This window comes from Pararge aegeria, chromosome 7, assembly GCF_905163445.1.
Source record: "Pararge aegeria chromosome 7, ilParAegt1.1, whole genome shotgun sequence".
Taxonomy (NCBI): domain Eukaryota; kingdom Metazoa; phylum Arthropoda; class Insecta; order Lepidoptera; family Nymphalidae; genus Pararge; species Pararge aegeria.
Genome location: NC_053186.1, coordinates 2,821,225 through 2,837,478, shown reverse-complemented (window position 1 = coordinate 2,837,478; position 16,254 = coordinate 2,821,225). Strand labels below are relative to the sequence as shown.

Below are 16,254 nucleotides of genomic sequence, written 5' to 3'. Positions count from 1 at the left end.
CCTATTTAGTTATTATGGAAAATTCACAGTTTAACATTACTTGTGATACTTTAATCGTTTTTATTATGCAATCTTTGAAAATGTGTGATTATTTCTTAACTTTTTTTTGTGAGTGATGTTTTTGAATTAATATTTGCACAATTTTTTTTTTTTGTTTCAAGTAGGCTTACTTTTCTGCACTTTTGAAACATCAAGTTTGTAGGGATTCTACCACTGGTGCAGAAGGCAGATTCTGCCAAGAAGGAGCCGGCAACAAACTCTTCTTTGTAACATTAAAATTACACAATTTAATTCACATTATTCTAACTTGTGTGAGATAAAACTGGAGCTGCTTCGAAGTAACAAAGATTATGGTGATAACTACATTCATAAACGCTTTAGCTATGGGGGCTCTTTATGCACCCTAGCTCTATAAAGACCCCAAAGTTAGTTAGTTAACATAGCCTTGTTTTTATTTATGATATCTCTTAAGATTTTTATATGCATAACCTTAAAATATGAACTTTAATTTAGACAATATGTGTATGACCAAATAACTCCTGACCTTTGTATGTCCAAAAACGCTCTTATAGATCTTTGAAATTATATATCGTCCTCGAAATTTTGGAAGATTCACCAATCTGGTTGGTTGGTTGGTACATAAAAAAATTACAGAAGAAGTGCACTTACTGTTCTTCCTGCTAGCGTCGTCAGATTTCTCAATTACTTCATTCAAAGTATAAAGAAGAGATAGGTATAGTAGTTCGACGCCTTTGATCTCGTAGTAAATGCCGACTGCCTAGCTACTCCGACTTTATCATACGTTTAATAATAAGGCACCTTACAAATTTGGGTTTGGGTTTTCCTTCAACAAATTTAAAAACCCACGCTATCATACATAAATGCTGACAATTCTTGTTTATTGTTACAGATACTACATCCGGAAGCTTGAATCTCCTCACACCGTCGTCAACAACTAGTAGGATACGAGATTTTACATCTCGATTACAAGAGAGGGCGTCCAACTTACAGCCCAGCTCTAGCCCCCAAGCGCCGATATCTCCAGCTAAAACACCTGACGACACAACCCCTACTCCTAGGAGAAATGATAACCTTCTGAAACCACCACCAAAAATCTTTTTAGACACCTCAAGTCACAGATCCAGAAGCCATTTGAAAAAACGTGACGAAATACCCCAAAAGAAACCTAGCTATCTAAATCTAGCCTGCTCTGTGAATGGCTATACAAATTTGACTACTTACGACTCAAAATTGCGTCAAGACATCAATAAAAGTCGAGAGGCTTCTCCCATAAGACCAATAACACATACGTACCAGTATAAAAGCGAAAGTAATTCTTTATTAGTACCAATACCAGTAAGTGCGAATAAACTGCTGGTACCAACGTTCGTTCCTCATGATACTAGAACTAATCTGACAGCTAAAGCGCCTCCCAAGGCGCATACCGACCCACAAATATCTTCTCCCACACATGCATTCATGGCTAAGGAAAATAAACAGTTGAAAAACGACTTTCTAGGCCCAAGTATGACCACCACCAGCCGCCCATACATATCCAGCGAAAGCAAAAACTTCGCAACATCAATGCTCCACCAGGACGAAGTGGATAATGCAAAGGAAATAACTTTCAAATCTAGCTTTTCAGAAACTAATTTTCGTCAAACTGTGACAACTAACGGAAAAGAGAGTAGGTTCACATCCGAATCCTATACCATATCCTCAAATGGTGTCTCCAAACATGTAGAAATTACGAAAGAAAATGGCGAGAAACTCACTAGTCCGATGAAAAGCTTTATTCAACAGCGCGTAGAACGACTATACGGACCGGGAGCTTTAGCTCAAGGATTCTTTAACCAGAAACGGCATAAACCTAAAAGTTGTGGGGAAGATGATGACCCAAAAGTTTTGACGGAAAAATCACTGAACTGTTCGAGTGAAATTTTTCTGTCTCCGCGAAAATCAAATGATAGCTTTGATGAAAATTGTAGTCCTACGAAAGAAGACCCATCAGTTCTCCCAGTTTTAAGGCATTTAAGGCCAGAATTTCGTGCTCAATTGCCAATTCTTTCTCCGAGAAAGAGTTTGAAGTCCGATCTATCACCGGATAAAATAGACATTCCCGAACAAATTAAGACTGAAATCCTAACCAGTGAAGTGACAAATGGTGTATCTGTGATAAATTTAGACGAATCTGTGAGTGAAAATGAAAGTGAAGTGAACTTTGTTAACAGTAATGGTGTGGGCAAAGTGAACGGGGATGCAAAATTGAAGGATGCATACTATTTCTTGGATTTGGAGAAAAAAGAGACTGAGAGATTGATCGCCTTGGCTGCTGGTGCTGAGAAGGAATTGGAAAGTTTACAGGTAATAATTTGTTCCTCACAACACTCTGGAGTTACTCTCTAAAATTGTATCACGTCATATATACGTATGTTGAATATCTTCATCAAATCAATTAGGACATAAAAATCATAGTTCTTTAATGTTATATTGTATTCAATAATTTGTAAACCTAAAATTATTAGCCAAGTATTTGTAAAAGCACACACAATTTTACAGTTAATTTATGATGCTCTTAACCGTTAAGGAAATCTAGGAAATCTCAAGGAAGAATAAGTAAATTTTTACTACATTTCGGATAACATGCTACATGTTGTATTCATTTCAGAATCAGGAGAATGTGAGTGAGGAAATCCTAGGGTTCTTGCGCGCTGCTTCAGGCAAAGCACGGCTTCTGGCCACACAGAAGATGCAGCAATTTGAAGGTAAAATTATTGTGTCAAACTCAATCTCTCTTTGGAATCTCTGTGAGCAACGGAAATACTCAAAGTACCTCTTCGCGATCAAATCAGAATATTGCTACGTGGTTTTTATCATCCTGATTTACAGCCACAACATAACTTCGCTAAGTGGCAATAATCTAGACAGCGGCGTAACAATAGATCGTAAATGGTCGAAGTGAAACCAGGAAGGACCAGGCGAAGCGGAGCTGCAAGTAGAAGAAAGTGGTAATAGGTGGGTCACATAGACCCCGCACCTGTAAGTGCCGGTACACCCCCTGACTCGGTGGGCAGGCGAATCGTAGAAGAGCTGGATTTTGTCGTTGGAACCTTACCCCGCTTAAACTTCGTCCTATCGATTTTCGTTGCATAATGCTCCAGCATCAGAAACATTCTCTTTTTTTCTACCATCCTCAGTTGTTCGGTCGGATATTTCTGTCAATTTTATTGTATACACAAGCACTGATAGAATAAAACCTTCCGCCTACAGCTTGGCTGACATGGGCAGGAGACAATTATCACTCCGGGGAAAGGATGAAAATTTATCTTCTCCCACAGCTTTATCAACTGTCAGAGCATTGGCGCACAAGTGGAAATTATATCCAAATAATATATGTAAGAAACGTGGGTAAACTCCTCCTATTCCATACCATACTCCGTGCTTTAGCAGGTGGACACTATAATTAATATAGGATAATAATTTTTGAATTACTAGGTCTAGTACAGCAGGAGACTGCTAATTGGGCTTAAAATGATATTACATAACTATAACCTACGTAGTACAGTTGTATCACAAAGTTTTATTCAAATTCCAGGCCTCTGCTACAACAACATAAATGAACGGGGCGATGAACCTTTCCCGACCACCCTTGAGGACCTACAGGGTTTCTGGGATATGGTGTGCCTGCAAGTAAGGAATGTGGACGCAATTTACGAACATATTGACATGCTGAAGAAGAACAATTGGCAAGAAGTGAGTAGAAATGAATGGCTTTAAAAACTAATTTTAAATTACAGTAGGAATCTCCAAGGATAGTTTGAAATGGGCTATGTAGCCGATGGGGTGTAAAAATATTCATAATTAGTAAGGTACTAAGATAACTGATGTATATTTTTATGAATAACATACATAAATATTTGTAATAAATAGATAAACACCTAGACACTAAAAGACAGGTCTGTTCATCACAGAAACATTTTCAATCATCCATCAATGCTAACACTGAGTTGTATATTAATTTCCAGATCGCGTCCCCGGTGACGAAACCAGTACAGTCGACTCCTGTACGCAGTCGCGCAGTGCGCACGCCCGTGGTAATGAACGAGAAGGCCCGTTTAGCTGCTGAGAAGAGGGAGGCGGATCGGAAAGCCATGTTGGAACACCGCAGGTTCGAATATTTCTTTTAATCTTAATAATTTCCTTACCTAATAACTAAAATATATATACAACTTACCTGTAAAATTAAAATTAATTATTGTTTATAAAATACATTTGTTCTTAAACACAACAGAACGTACATATTGTCACACTTTAGCAGTAATACTGATACAGTAGTAAAAGATTTCAAAACTATTTGTTCCACTAAAAACTTATCTGAGAAACCAAAATGCTTCTAAAATTTAAGTCAAAAATTTTCTTACAGCGTTTTTCTTTAATCTTACACTACTATACTTTATATATATATTTCTTGTGTGCGTGTGTATGTCACTGAACTCCTCCTAGACGGCTGGACCGATTTGAATGAATTTTCCGGAATGCGTTTAGGTGGCTCCCTGTATGGTTTGGATTCACAAATCAGCCCGACAGATGGCGTTGGGGTCAGCTAGTATATATATAAATATTTCTTGTGTGTGTGTGTATGTCACTTAACTACTCCTAAACGCCTGGACCGATTTGAATTTTTTTTTTGGTATGCGTTTGGGTGGCACCCTGGATGGTTTACATTCACAAATCATCCCGACAGATGGCGCTGGGGTCCGCTAGTATCATATAAGTTATATGTTTCTCTAGTCTAAACCCAATCTTCTATTTACCTTAAAATATCCCTGGGCTCCAAACTGATCTCGCTACACCGCCGTCGTAAGCTTCAATAAAATATTTATAAAACTTCCCTCCAAAATTTTAATCCCCCCCAACTTACCTGTACATATTTATCAAACTTACCTATAAAGTTATGGTTCGTTCAAATTTACCTGTACAACTACCGGTTTTGCTTATAGACGTGTGGCCCGCGAGCGCCAGTTAGCAGCCCGCGCTACTCCAGCTACAAGTCATGAAAGAGACAACGAGATGGCTATTGAAGGCAGTCAGGTGAGACAAATATATAGTCCATTAGCTAGTAGCTAGAAATATTATTGCAATTCTTACACCTACTTACACCTACGCCGGAGGTTGACGGACACAGGGAAGATTTGCTCTGTTTATAAGCGATGGTTTTCCAATTTCCGTGAGGTGGGCAGACCACCATGCTTGTTCCGTCAATTATTACTACAAAAAAAAACTTAATTATTTTTGTTACGTTTTAGTCTAAAGCGCGTTTTAGGATAAAATACATAAATAAATAAATAAAACATATTTTGTTTATGTATCGTACCAAAGTCAAAGTCTAAGTCAAAAATATCTTTATTCAAGTAGATAGGTGGCACTTTTGATGCGTACATGAGAATTACACGGTAGTGATATGATGGCGATAACCATATTCGTAAACTTAAAACTAAAGCTACGTGGGTTCCAAACGCGTCCTGGTCTAAGAAGAAGCCCACAACAAACTTAGCCGGATGTTTTTTTATTTCGTGTTATCACTATCTCACATTGTGATTTAAAATTATTAGAAGAGCAACGTAGTCCTTTATACTAAAATAGGACTTTTCTATAAGCTTACGTTTAATACAATCTTTGAACTTTTTAAGAGACATCTCCGAGATTTCAATGGGCAGTTTATTGCAGAATTGTATGCAATTTCCTTTAACGAATTATGAATTTTATGTAACCTAGTATATTGCACCGTAAGTTTATTCTAACTTCTTAATGTTTAAATTATTGCAGTCACATTTTTTTACCGTACCGCTTTATAGCGTTTTGGATACTTGAAACTTTCTAATACATATTTTGTATTTTAATTAAAGGTTGATTTTCTTTTCTTGGCAGGAGGTAGAAATCTTTGTGGGCAAAAGCGTGAAGCCATCAGTCCCGCAAGGCGACTGCACTTCCGAAGAACAGAGCTGATTCAACACGCAACACAACACACAATATGTTAACTGTACGCAACTAAAGCTTGTATCTACACACTCCCACACATAAAAAATATACAGGTGCGATTTTTGATAATTGAAATATACAATATTATTTCCAACAATTAATTGACTATTTTTTTTTAATGACTTCTTAAATTTAATTATGTGAATTCGATATTCAATATGCTATTGTTTATGAGTCTCAATACACATAAACAAAAAGGCTTAATTTGCTTTAATCTAAACTAACACAAACTTGTATAATTTATTTTTTATTACATTGAATTTAGTATTTGAGTACGTAAACACTAAAGTCTGAGTAACATTGAATTGATTTACTTAGTTTTCATCTCCATACAATCTACAGAAATGTGAGACCTTGGTAAAATAAACATACAGAAATAATTATTATGATTGATAATAAGATACGTTTTACATTGACGTTATAGTGATGCGTAAACTAGGTTTTTTCTTCAAAAATCGAAAATCACACCTCGTTTTTATTATATAGCCCATGTTCTATTATCAGGGTCACATTATTTATTTCTACATAATATAAACATACATATTATATATTTATCGTGCAAAATTATAATTCCCTATACCAGCATTATATTATGGAAAATTATAATCTGTTTATTAAAATTGTTTATAGTGCAAGAGCTAGCGACCGTAACTATGGCGTTACTTTAAAAAGACCACAGATCAACGTTATCTTATTTCATCTGCATAGAGTGAGCCACTGAATGCGCTCGGAGGCACACGTGCCAGTCACAGCACGGTATAATTTCATTATAGTTTTTTTCGGGTCATCTTAACAATTCTAATTTAGTATGCTTTTTTAGTTCCCTCTTACGTCCCAGCGTAATAATAAAAATAGAAACAAGCTTATTCGATTTCATCTGATTTCATTTCGTGCTAAAAAGGAATATAACTAAGATTGAACACATTCTATTACTTCAGCGTAAAAATACCTATTTAAGAAAGGAAGGTAATGTAATTTTCATGCAATTCATTATGAGATAACAAATCAATTTTGGGATTCCATACACAACAGTTCACGGCGTTCGATGTTGCTTTTCCATTTCCGTTTTTCGGAAACGAACCAGCTGGGACCCGACGTACATCAATTATCTGAGTTTCGTGGCTTAGTGTTAGCACAGTTGCGATCGCTGTCTCCTAGACTACTTTGACTACTCCTAGTAACTGCCTGAATTTAATCTCTTGTAAGTTAGCCTAATGCACCAAACTATGGAAAGATATATGAGTTGTATAGTATATTAATTAACACCTAATACTGAAACGCTTGTTATAATTTAAGTGCACCGTAAATTTAAGCGTAGATTTCCTGATATCCCATTAGAATAAGAAGTTTTTCTGCGGTACTTATGACCATACCCAAAAAACAAGCTACAAGCAAAGCTTCAAGCTAAATGTCATGCCTTGATAAATTAAATACTTTTTTTACAAACTTTAACGCCCATTCGTCCATTGGTTGGTGAAATTTTTATCAACTGTGTAACACATACTTCTTTATTTTACAAAATACCAATTTTCGTGGATATAACTTGAAAAATTGAGGGCTTTCATACAACGCTTCTTACTTAGTTTAATCCTTACGTAGAATTAAATAAACTCCTTTTATAACACTCTTTAGAATCTCTACGTTCAGTTGTTCCGACTGTAGGTTAGCTACGCCTTACAGACCAGTCTGTAATTTAAAACCATACGTTATATCAAATGATGTTTCCCGTACACAATTTAACCTCTGATTGGTAGAAGCTACACTGTGTTTTTGTAAATAAAACCTTCGGCTCTACGAAGGGGCAACACACAAATTTCAGACGACGCTGAAAATATTCAAGGTGTGCTTAAAAATGAAGCAGCATTGCATTTTTCACTATAAGAAATGCGTTTTTTAGTCGTTTCAGTATTTGGCTAATAGTTTACCATTTACTAAAATTGCACTTTATGTGAGACGCAATAAAAGTTGTTTTTGTATAGAAGTTAACCATGTTATAATAGAAAAAAATCTTATACTATAAGTGCTTTAATAAAAATATATGGCCTTGCCTATAAACGTTAATTAACCTCAGCCAATCACAGCACTCAGCACAGGTCCCCTTTTAGAAGAGAGAGGTTGCTTTTAAGACCCACAAGTCTGGTATTATGCGGGTTGGCGGGCTAATTAACGCTTGTAAGTAAAGCCCATAATGTTTAATAACGAAATGACAACGGAATAGGATCTCTAAGGCGTCGTTCACACCTAACGATTGATCAAACGCACTGACTTTTTTTTACATCGCGTATTTTTTTTCTAAGCACACTGGCGTACTCAGTTTATGTAGGCACTGAACAGACAAATCCAGTGCTTATAAAGTTTTTACCGATAACCAACAATTTCAGCGTGGTACGATATTTATGTAATTTTAGCCTAAAGTGGTTTGTCATTCACTCAGCAATATACCGTATGTCTTTATGCATATATATCAAGCGCCAGGAATGACTAATGTTATTTATATATCAGGAAAGGACACGGAAAAAGTTCGTATTACAATGCAGAACTTTAATACTACGTTCTTATATTAATAATTAATTATTATACTTACTTATAAACGCACAACCTAAAAATAAAAGATTTTTGGTTGATATTGAATAATGACTTTATTTTGTCGATAGACTTAACTGAATCGCTTGTGCGTCATCAAAAATCGAATTGCAAACATCTATTTAATGACTGACAAAACGTGAGGTGTGAACAAAGTCTAATATTCAAGCTCGGTAGGTAAATTTTGCTTGACTTTAATTTCTACCAACGGCCCTAGACACAAGTGTTGTTAGTCGTTACTGTTTAAAAAAAAAAACGAATTAGTGTTGCTAGTATTGGAACGGTATTGGAAAAATCTACAATAATAAAATAAAGTTGCCAGATCTAAAAATCGAAATTATTTAATATTTATAAACACTTAATAATATAGTATTATGTAATTTGTAGGATTTTTTTTCTATTGGAATGATGTTATATTGGAAAATTACCAGTTCATGTCTGTTAATTAAATACATTTAGGCTAACCGCACATTCACTACTAGTCGCTCGGTATTTAAGCTGGGTAGCAAATGTATTTATCTATAAACTCGTTTAATCATTTTATAAGAAAAGTAACAAATCAGTTGGAAACACCTTCGATGTTCTTTACCAATCAGCAAATCTACCATGTTTTTGTCTCAGCTTTATCAATATTGGTGACGTAGACTGCGGGACGACAAAGTTTTAATCCCACAAATATATTTGACCCGGTGTCAGATTGCAAAATGCAAGCAACTACCAGGCCAAGAGATATTCCAATATAGTTAGTTCCCATCCGACTACCAGGCCAGAAAAGTTTGTAGCTTTTACTGTACGCTTCTTAAGCCCCTATATCATCTTAATCATTTATACCAGAGCTACAACATAGTCGCTGATCCGACATAGTATTAAGTGTGCGGCCGGCCTTTGTAATATGAAATGTTAGTTATAAAAGTACGATGTCTTGTTATAAAGATTTAGGTTGTACTACAAAGCATATAAGGTTCAGGTGGTTTATTTCGTAATGCAGGTACAATCAAAGTCAACTTCAAATGCGACTGCCAAAATATGACATGGTTGGTTGGGGTTTATGTATGCAAAATCGAACGAGAAATTTTAATTTTTATTTAAAATTTAATTTCAAAACTATTTGATACAGTTCGATTTTACCATAGTAGCTGGTTTTGGTATACTGCCAGAGTAAAAGAACAAATTATAAAATAAAATAATTAATCTTTCTAAGATAACGAAACTGTTGCCCATCCGGTGCCACTGCTATTTTAATGTCATGGTGGAGGTTTACTACCAACTGTCTTAATATGATGGCAAGGGTGCCGCCTTTTGTTTATTGAATTATTATTATTAAATATTTGAAATACTGAAAAAGAAAATCTTAGAGACATGCATTAAATGAAATTAATTGAATGAATTATATTTTCAACTAAATGCCGTCCTGCGACATCACCGCGTTCATTTAAAATTATATAATTTAAAATATTAAAAAAAATTACATGTGAAACAAATTTTTATCGTATTTTCTGGGCTTTCAAAGAAACACAAGTTTTCAGCGTTATTTATAGAGATATAACCTCTAATTTTTATAAATCAAGATTTCATATTCTCCAAATGAAATATTATTAATTTTCAACATTCTAGGTGATTGAGACTGCTTTACGCAATAACCACCTAATTGTGAAAAGGTTGTAAGAAAACTGTAGATAATTCGCGAAAACTGAAGTAGTGATACTAATTTGATTTTTTAATGATGACAATAAATAATTTAATATTGAAGGCTGGTCCATTGATTTGTGTATTTAAATTGACTGATTTTTTTAAATACATTTTTTTAACTATAATGAATAATTTTAATGAATTTCTAACTAAACATTTTATTTTACTGGCTAATGTTATATTTTATTCTGCGATAAATAAAATTAATTGAATTCTTTGCTCAGTACTTTGTGATCATTGAAAAATCAAAGGGATTTAATGTTATTTCGATTTATACATATTATTATAACGTACCTACACTAAATTTATGGAATTTTAAGCCTTTTTATTTTACACTAATATTAATGAATATCGTTGTTTAAAAATGATAACGAACTTGAATAAATTATTGTTTAACTGTACGTTTTGTTTTATTGAAGACCAGCTAAAATGATTTTTTGAATAAGTTTTAATATCGTCAGACGAGAAATTCTTGTATATATGTGTGTATGTATAAAATCATAAAATATAATCGATTTCATAAAATTTAGTATGCAAGAGGTTTTGAAGACTATATACAACTTTAATATGCCTACTTAGTTACATAGGGACATTAACTTAAATATATTACTTAAAAAAATATGTCCCAGTCGGAGGACTATTCTTCAGCAGTGTATACTGTATACCTGACGACGGGGGTCGACGATGACGGGGGTTTTGGCGACCGATTGAGAAACCGGCGGTAAATCCTAACTGAGGCAGATTTAATATTCCACGGCAATCTCACATGGTGGTAAGTGATAATATCGTTTGAGATGGTGGCGAGTTAACCTTTTAGGGGGATGGCCGCTATACTAAATCTAGTCCTAATCGCTAATGTACAAGTTAGCTCCTGATTGCAAATGATGATGCAATCTAATATGGAAACGGGCTACGCTGTAAAAGGTATGGCAGTTATGTTAAACCCATATCCCTAATGGTTTTCTACGCGACATTGCACCGGAACGCTTGATTGGTTGGCGGCGCGTCTTAGTGCAATGCACGGTGGCAACCAGCCAAAGCCGAAGCCTCCCATCAGATCGGATTTAAGAAATTTTTAAAAATTATTAATTTGAAAATCGCCACTGCATACGCTTACAAAACGACAATAGCGTTGAACACTGCAACACGGAGGTTCTAAACGTTTACCATAAAATGGAAAAAAGTAAGAAAAGACTAGCACGGTGAAGTGAGACGTGCGCGGGGCACTTTCACAGTTTTTTGGCTCAATGCATTGCACCACATTAATGGTTGTATGAGGGTTCTGTATGTTTTTAATTCTGTGGTTTTCTATATTCAATCCATCTGTATTCTGTAGTAAAGATGCTTGGCAAAATCTTTATTTGTTAAAAATTGTATGGATATTTTTTGATAATAACAACGCTGACAAGTAATAAAGCTAGGTTCAATAGATAGGATAGATTACGAATAGATTGAGTAAATAAAATGGACATAAGTTAACTACTACTCATTTTAATCTGTGGTTAAAGTTAAGATTATGGAGGGTAGAGGTAAGGAGAGTCATCTTATATGGGAGAAAAGTTGAAAAAGTGTCCAGTTGTTGCGCTAAATAACAGTTCAAAAATCCTCCACAATGGCGCTGTGGATGCACAGGGTATGGTATGAATGTAGCAATCGTAGATGATTTGAAGTATGCCGAGTTAAAAAATTTAATGTCATTATCGACTAAAGTAGTTAATTATTGAGAATTTCAACAACTTACGTTGTACAAAACATTGTGGTAAATATAACCTTACTTCCTTGTATCTCCATACTTCCTTGTTTATTTTTCAAGCCTACTCTAACAATATTTATATTTGGCGCTTCTTTTAAGAGTTACCCTGATGCAAATGTGGCGCCATCCTAATTTAATACATTTTGACGACACTTTTTCATATACACAGATGACTCTCCTTACCTTTACCCTCCATAGTTAAGATTTAATTTACCATAGATAACAGACAAAAAGTCAAAAACATACTGAGCGAGACTCAGAACATACTAAGAGACTTGATATGTCTCCGTGAGATACCAATCGAAAAAATATAGAAACTTTAGTGGAAAAAAATCAAAAAGCTTCAATGTAGCTATACTGTAGGTCTTTTTTCGTCTGTAAGAAATATTTTTATATTATATTTATGCTTCAGTGCCATGGACACATAATAATATGTGCTCATGTGTATTGACTACAATATTTTTTGTTCGAAACTTAGTGTTTGACAAAATCTACCTAAAACTTCAAGGTTAACAACACAAGCGGGCACTTCTGAGTTATTTAAAAACATGTTTACTTTCTACGGAATATGAAAAGCGGATGCGCGCAAAATCATACGATTTATTAACGATTAATTAAGAAAAAAACTACGCGTTTTAAAAATCCGTGATGAACCGTTGATATAATAACTATAATCGAAAAATATTGTTTAATCGAAGCGTTTTCGATCCGGCTGGTTTTGGTAGGTATAAGTTTGAATTTTTTTTTTTTAATCTATGGTGTTCCAAGCGATTATCATTTAACGGTGGATTTCCGACTTTGAGTAAATAAATGACATCTAAAGCGTAATAAGTTAAGGTGATGATGTACAAATTTACACAAGGAAAAAAATATATATTCGAGAATATTAGTAGGAAAATATAATATTCCCAGGGAGAACTCACGTTCTCGTAAAATGAAACGTTAAGGAAAAGTACTTGGAGTTGTCTATTGCTTGACAATCTACGTTCGACGTCATTATTATATTTTTTAATTTTATTTAGTGTAAAATAATAAATTATTTATTGTTAAACTATATTCAGTAATTTTATTTTTTTATAATCAATTATTTTACGACCATTTTAACATTTATTTTGATAAAAAAATTAAAGAAGACACGAAAATGTCGGATTTGTTCCCGCGTGTTTCCTTCCCGCGCACGTCTTGCTAGGTGGAAGTTGGTCATGGTCGTCCGCCAAACGGAAAGCCGCCATGATGGCTTTCTGTAAAGAACGCTCAATATGTAAAGTTTCGTTTATGTTTTTCATTAATTGTGACTGAGTGCGTGCAAAAATTAACCATGGGAACGAACTAGAGTGTGCAAAGTGCAGTTTAAAGTCCTTTAGGACCTCCTGGAGGAGCTATAAAGTGTTTTATCAGTGCATTTGTGTGTCGACGCTAGCGTGTTTTGTTCTGTCAACAAAATGTCGAAGCTCTCGTTTAGGGCGAGGGCCCTGGATGCATCGAAACCAATGCCCATATATCTCGCCGAGGAGCTTCCGGATTTACCGGACTACTCGGCGATTAATCGTGCTGTACCTCAGATGCCCTCTGGTATGGAAAAAGAGGAGGAAAGTGTAAGTATTTTGCGCATTTAGGTAGAAGTTAAGTCATCAAAACTACTGTGTGTCGGCCATTATGTTGTGTTTCATTTTCCTACCGCTAGGGGCAGTATAATTATTCGGAATAAAGGTTTTTTTGCGAATTTATTCCTACTTGCGCTATTTATTCGTATTCTGTTAAAAATATTTATTCTCTTATGGCCTGAAATTTGTGGGAAACAATACGCCTTCTGTTCGAAGCGTGTTCGAAAATGTCATAATTTCGCGCGTTTCAAAATTGCACATGGTGATTTCCTTGTGCTTCATGTCCCATGGTTCACTGCTGTTTTCTGAAAGGGTTTGCGTTTTACGGAACTGATTTCACTGTGGTCACTGCCTGAAAAAAAAATGGAATTGGTGACAAATTGGGCGAGTTTCGCCGGCCGTCTGAACATATGTTATTTGTTTACAAACACACTTATGCCGGTACGCGTTGATTGACAAATTTGTGCTATTTATTATTTAAAAATGATAATAATGTTTACTCTGGATGCTGAGAAGCTAAGAAGAGATTGTTATCCGATTATATTATATCAATAACTATTTTTATTTTTGCGTATTTTCTATAATTTAAAACTGCGAATTACTATTACTTTTATTTATTTTTATTAAATCTTATCTTAAAATATGACTTCCTGTAGTTCTATTATACGCAGACTATTACTTTTATTCCCTTTTCTTTCATTTTTAAAGTAAGAAAGATTTTAATTTTCTAGGTTTGTGTTAAAGTTTTCTTTACATTTATTAACCACAAAATTTTGTTTCAACAAGCATTTGTTGTATTGTGAGTAGCTTCAAATCAATAATGAATTAGAATATTTTAGTCGAAAGGCTTTCTGCTTTAGCACTTACCATGCAGTTTTGTTGCTATCAAGCACTAGCCTATAAATTATAGAAAAAAAACACCTCAATTATTTAAGCATTATTTTGCTGTCTGATAAATTCCTGTTATTTGTCGTTACTTTTTTGTGCAAAGTATGTTATAAATATAATAAGAATAACCTCATTGTTATATCAACTGATTACCAGCCTACTACAGGGCATGGGCCTCCTCCCAGAACGAATTATCATGCATCTTTAAATTTTTAATAGCAACTTTACATTAAAAATAGTGAAAAGACAGTTTGGAAAAAATGGAAATGGATTAACTTATTATTAGTGTCTATTCTTTGTACCAATCCAAAACTGGGCCTATACATAAAAGTGGATAATTATATCCACTTTCTGGTCTGAAATAATTGTCACAGCTAATGTTGTTTAACGCTGCATAGGTCAGAATCTATAGATAAAATAGTTCCTCTGTATGTATTGTCACCTAAATCTTACTATCGGGCAGGACCACTGGGTTCCTGTATGGTTTGAAAACACAATTGGATTCAGTATATGGTGCTGCTTTAAAGTGCAGGATAGTATCTGCTGGTTCGACTACTCTTTAATGAAACGAATAAACATAAAATAGTATGTTATAACATTAACTCTTCAGCTTTATATTTTAATGAAACAGAACAGCAGCAGATTATAACAGTGGTGATTTGACAACTTCAGTTTAATTGTTTTTAAAACTGATTTAAATTGACGTAACTAGAAATCTCGCTGCCCTTTCCTCAGTTTGTCAATTTAATTGACTGTAGGATTTGCTTATTAATATTTGTGAAACAATTTAAATGTGAAACATTTAATGTGGCAGATCTGACTGTCTGATTGTGTGGCTATGCACATTAGATGTAACAGCGAGCTTACCTCACTCCTTACCTAACAACATAAATATCAAAATATTCTTTAAAGCATAATTTTTAAAAAACAGACATAATAAAATCATTAGATATTGTCACATGTCAACTATTCAATATAGGTGGACTGGGAACAGTACAATTTCAAAGCATTAGAGCTTCTATATTATATATCATCTTAGTTATCAAGATTCTAATTCCATTGCTAGAGTTCCAAGAAGAAGGTTTTGTACTGTGTGCTGAAATGATTCCCTAAGACACTTTCGTGCTATCTGCCCCTTCTTTGTTTAGTAATGCTATCATGTGTTGGGATACCCATTCCACCACCTTGGTACCTCAAAGGTAAAAATATGTGTGAACTAGGTAAGGTCATATGTAAAAATTCGCCAATTTGAATAGAGACAATCCTGATTTTGAAACAATAGCCTAGAACCAATAATTTGAATGTATATACATATATTAATGGCCATATATACAAGTGTGCTATTTTTATGCGAGTTATTTCTATTTTCTGAGCTGCTTTCTCCATATGACCTTTGGCTTGTTACCTGGATGTGCTACTTTAGTCTTCAAAGCTAGTAGCACCAGGGTTGTATAGGTACAGGTCCAAGTATTTACTGAATGAGGCAAATTCAAACATCACCACGCCGCCTGGGCAAGGCATTCTTCATTATTCATCTGCATTTGTTTTGAATTCTTAAAATATTGCTGGAAGATTTTTCTGTAGGCTAAAAAGGATTGTATGATTGTCTTCTTCAAGCATCAAGATCAAGATATCTCTTTACATTTTTAGTGATTGATAAAGTTGTTAAGCCAAACGTAGGTTTGTATAATGAACAAA

General features: G+C 34.6%; 2 protein-coding genes across 3 annotated transcripts in view; both read left to right on the top strand.

The window, feature by feature from the left end:
• Window positions 1-10,613, top strand: part of LOC120625432 — a 46,474-nt gene extending 35,861 nt beyond the window's left edge. The window contains exons 3-8 of the mRNA XM_039892498.1: window positions 911-2,364; window positions 2,669-2,765; window positions 3,596-3,753; window positions 4,026-4,168; window positions 5,001-5,091; window positions 5,929-10,613. Of these exons, the coding sequence (XP_039748432.1) occupies window positions 911-2,364; window positions 2,669-2,765; window positions 3,596-3,753; window positions 4,026-4,168; window positions 5,001-5,091; window positions 5,929-6,006 (2,021 nt within the window). The 3' untranslated portion in view covers window positions 6,007-10,613. The remainder of the gene's footprint in view (window positions 1-910; window positions 2,365-2,668; window positions 2,766-3,595; window positions 3,754-4,025; window positions 4,169-5,000; window positions 5,092-5,928) is intronic.
• A 2,541-nt stretch (window positions 10,614-13,154) lies between these two features.
• Window positions 13,155-16,254, top strand: part of LOC120624936 — an 82,813-nt gene continuing 79,713 nt past the window's right edge. Inside the window, exon 1 of one of the 2 annotated variants that reach the window (XM_039891763.1) lies at window positions 13,155-13,659. In XM_039891763.1, coding sequence (XP_039747697.1) covers window positions 13,507-13,659 — 153 coding nt within the window. In that variant the 5' untranslated portion in view covers window positions 13,155-13,506. The remainder of the gene's footprint in view (window positions 13,660-16,254) is intronic. The other variant, XM_039891764.1, reaches the window with a different exon arrangement.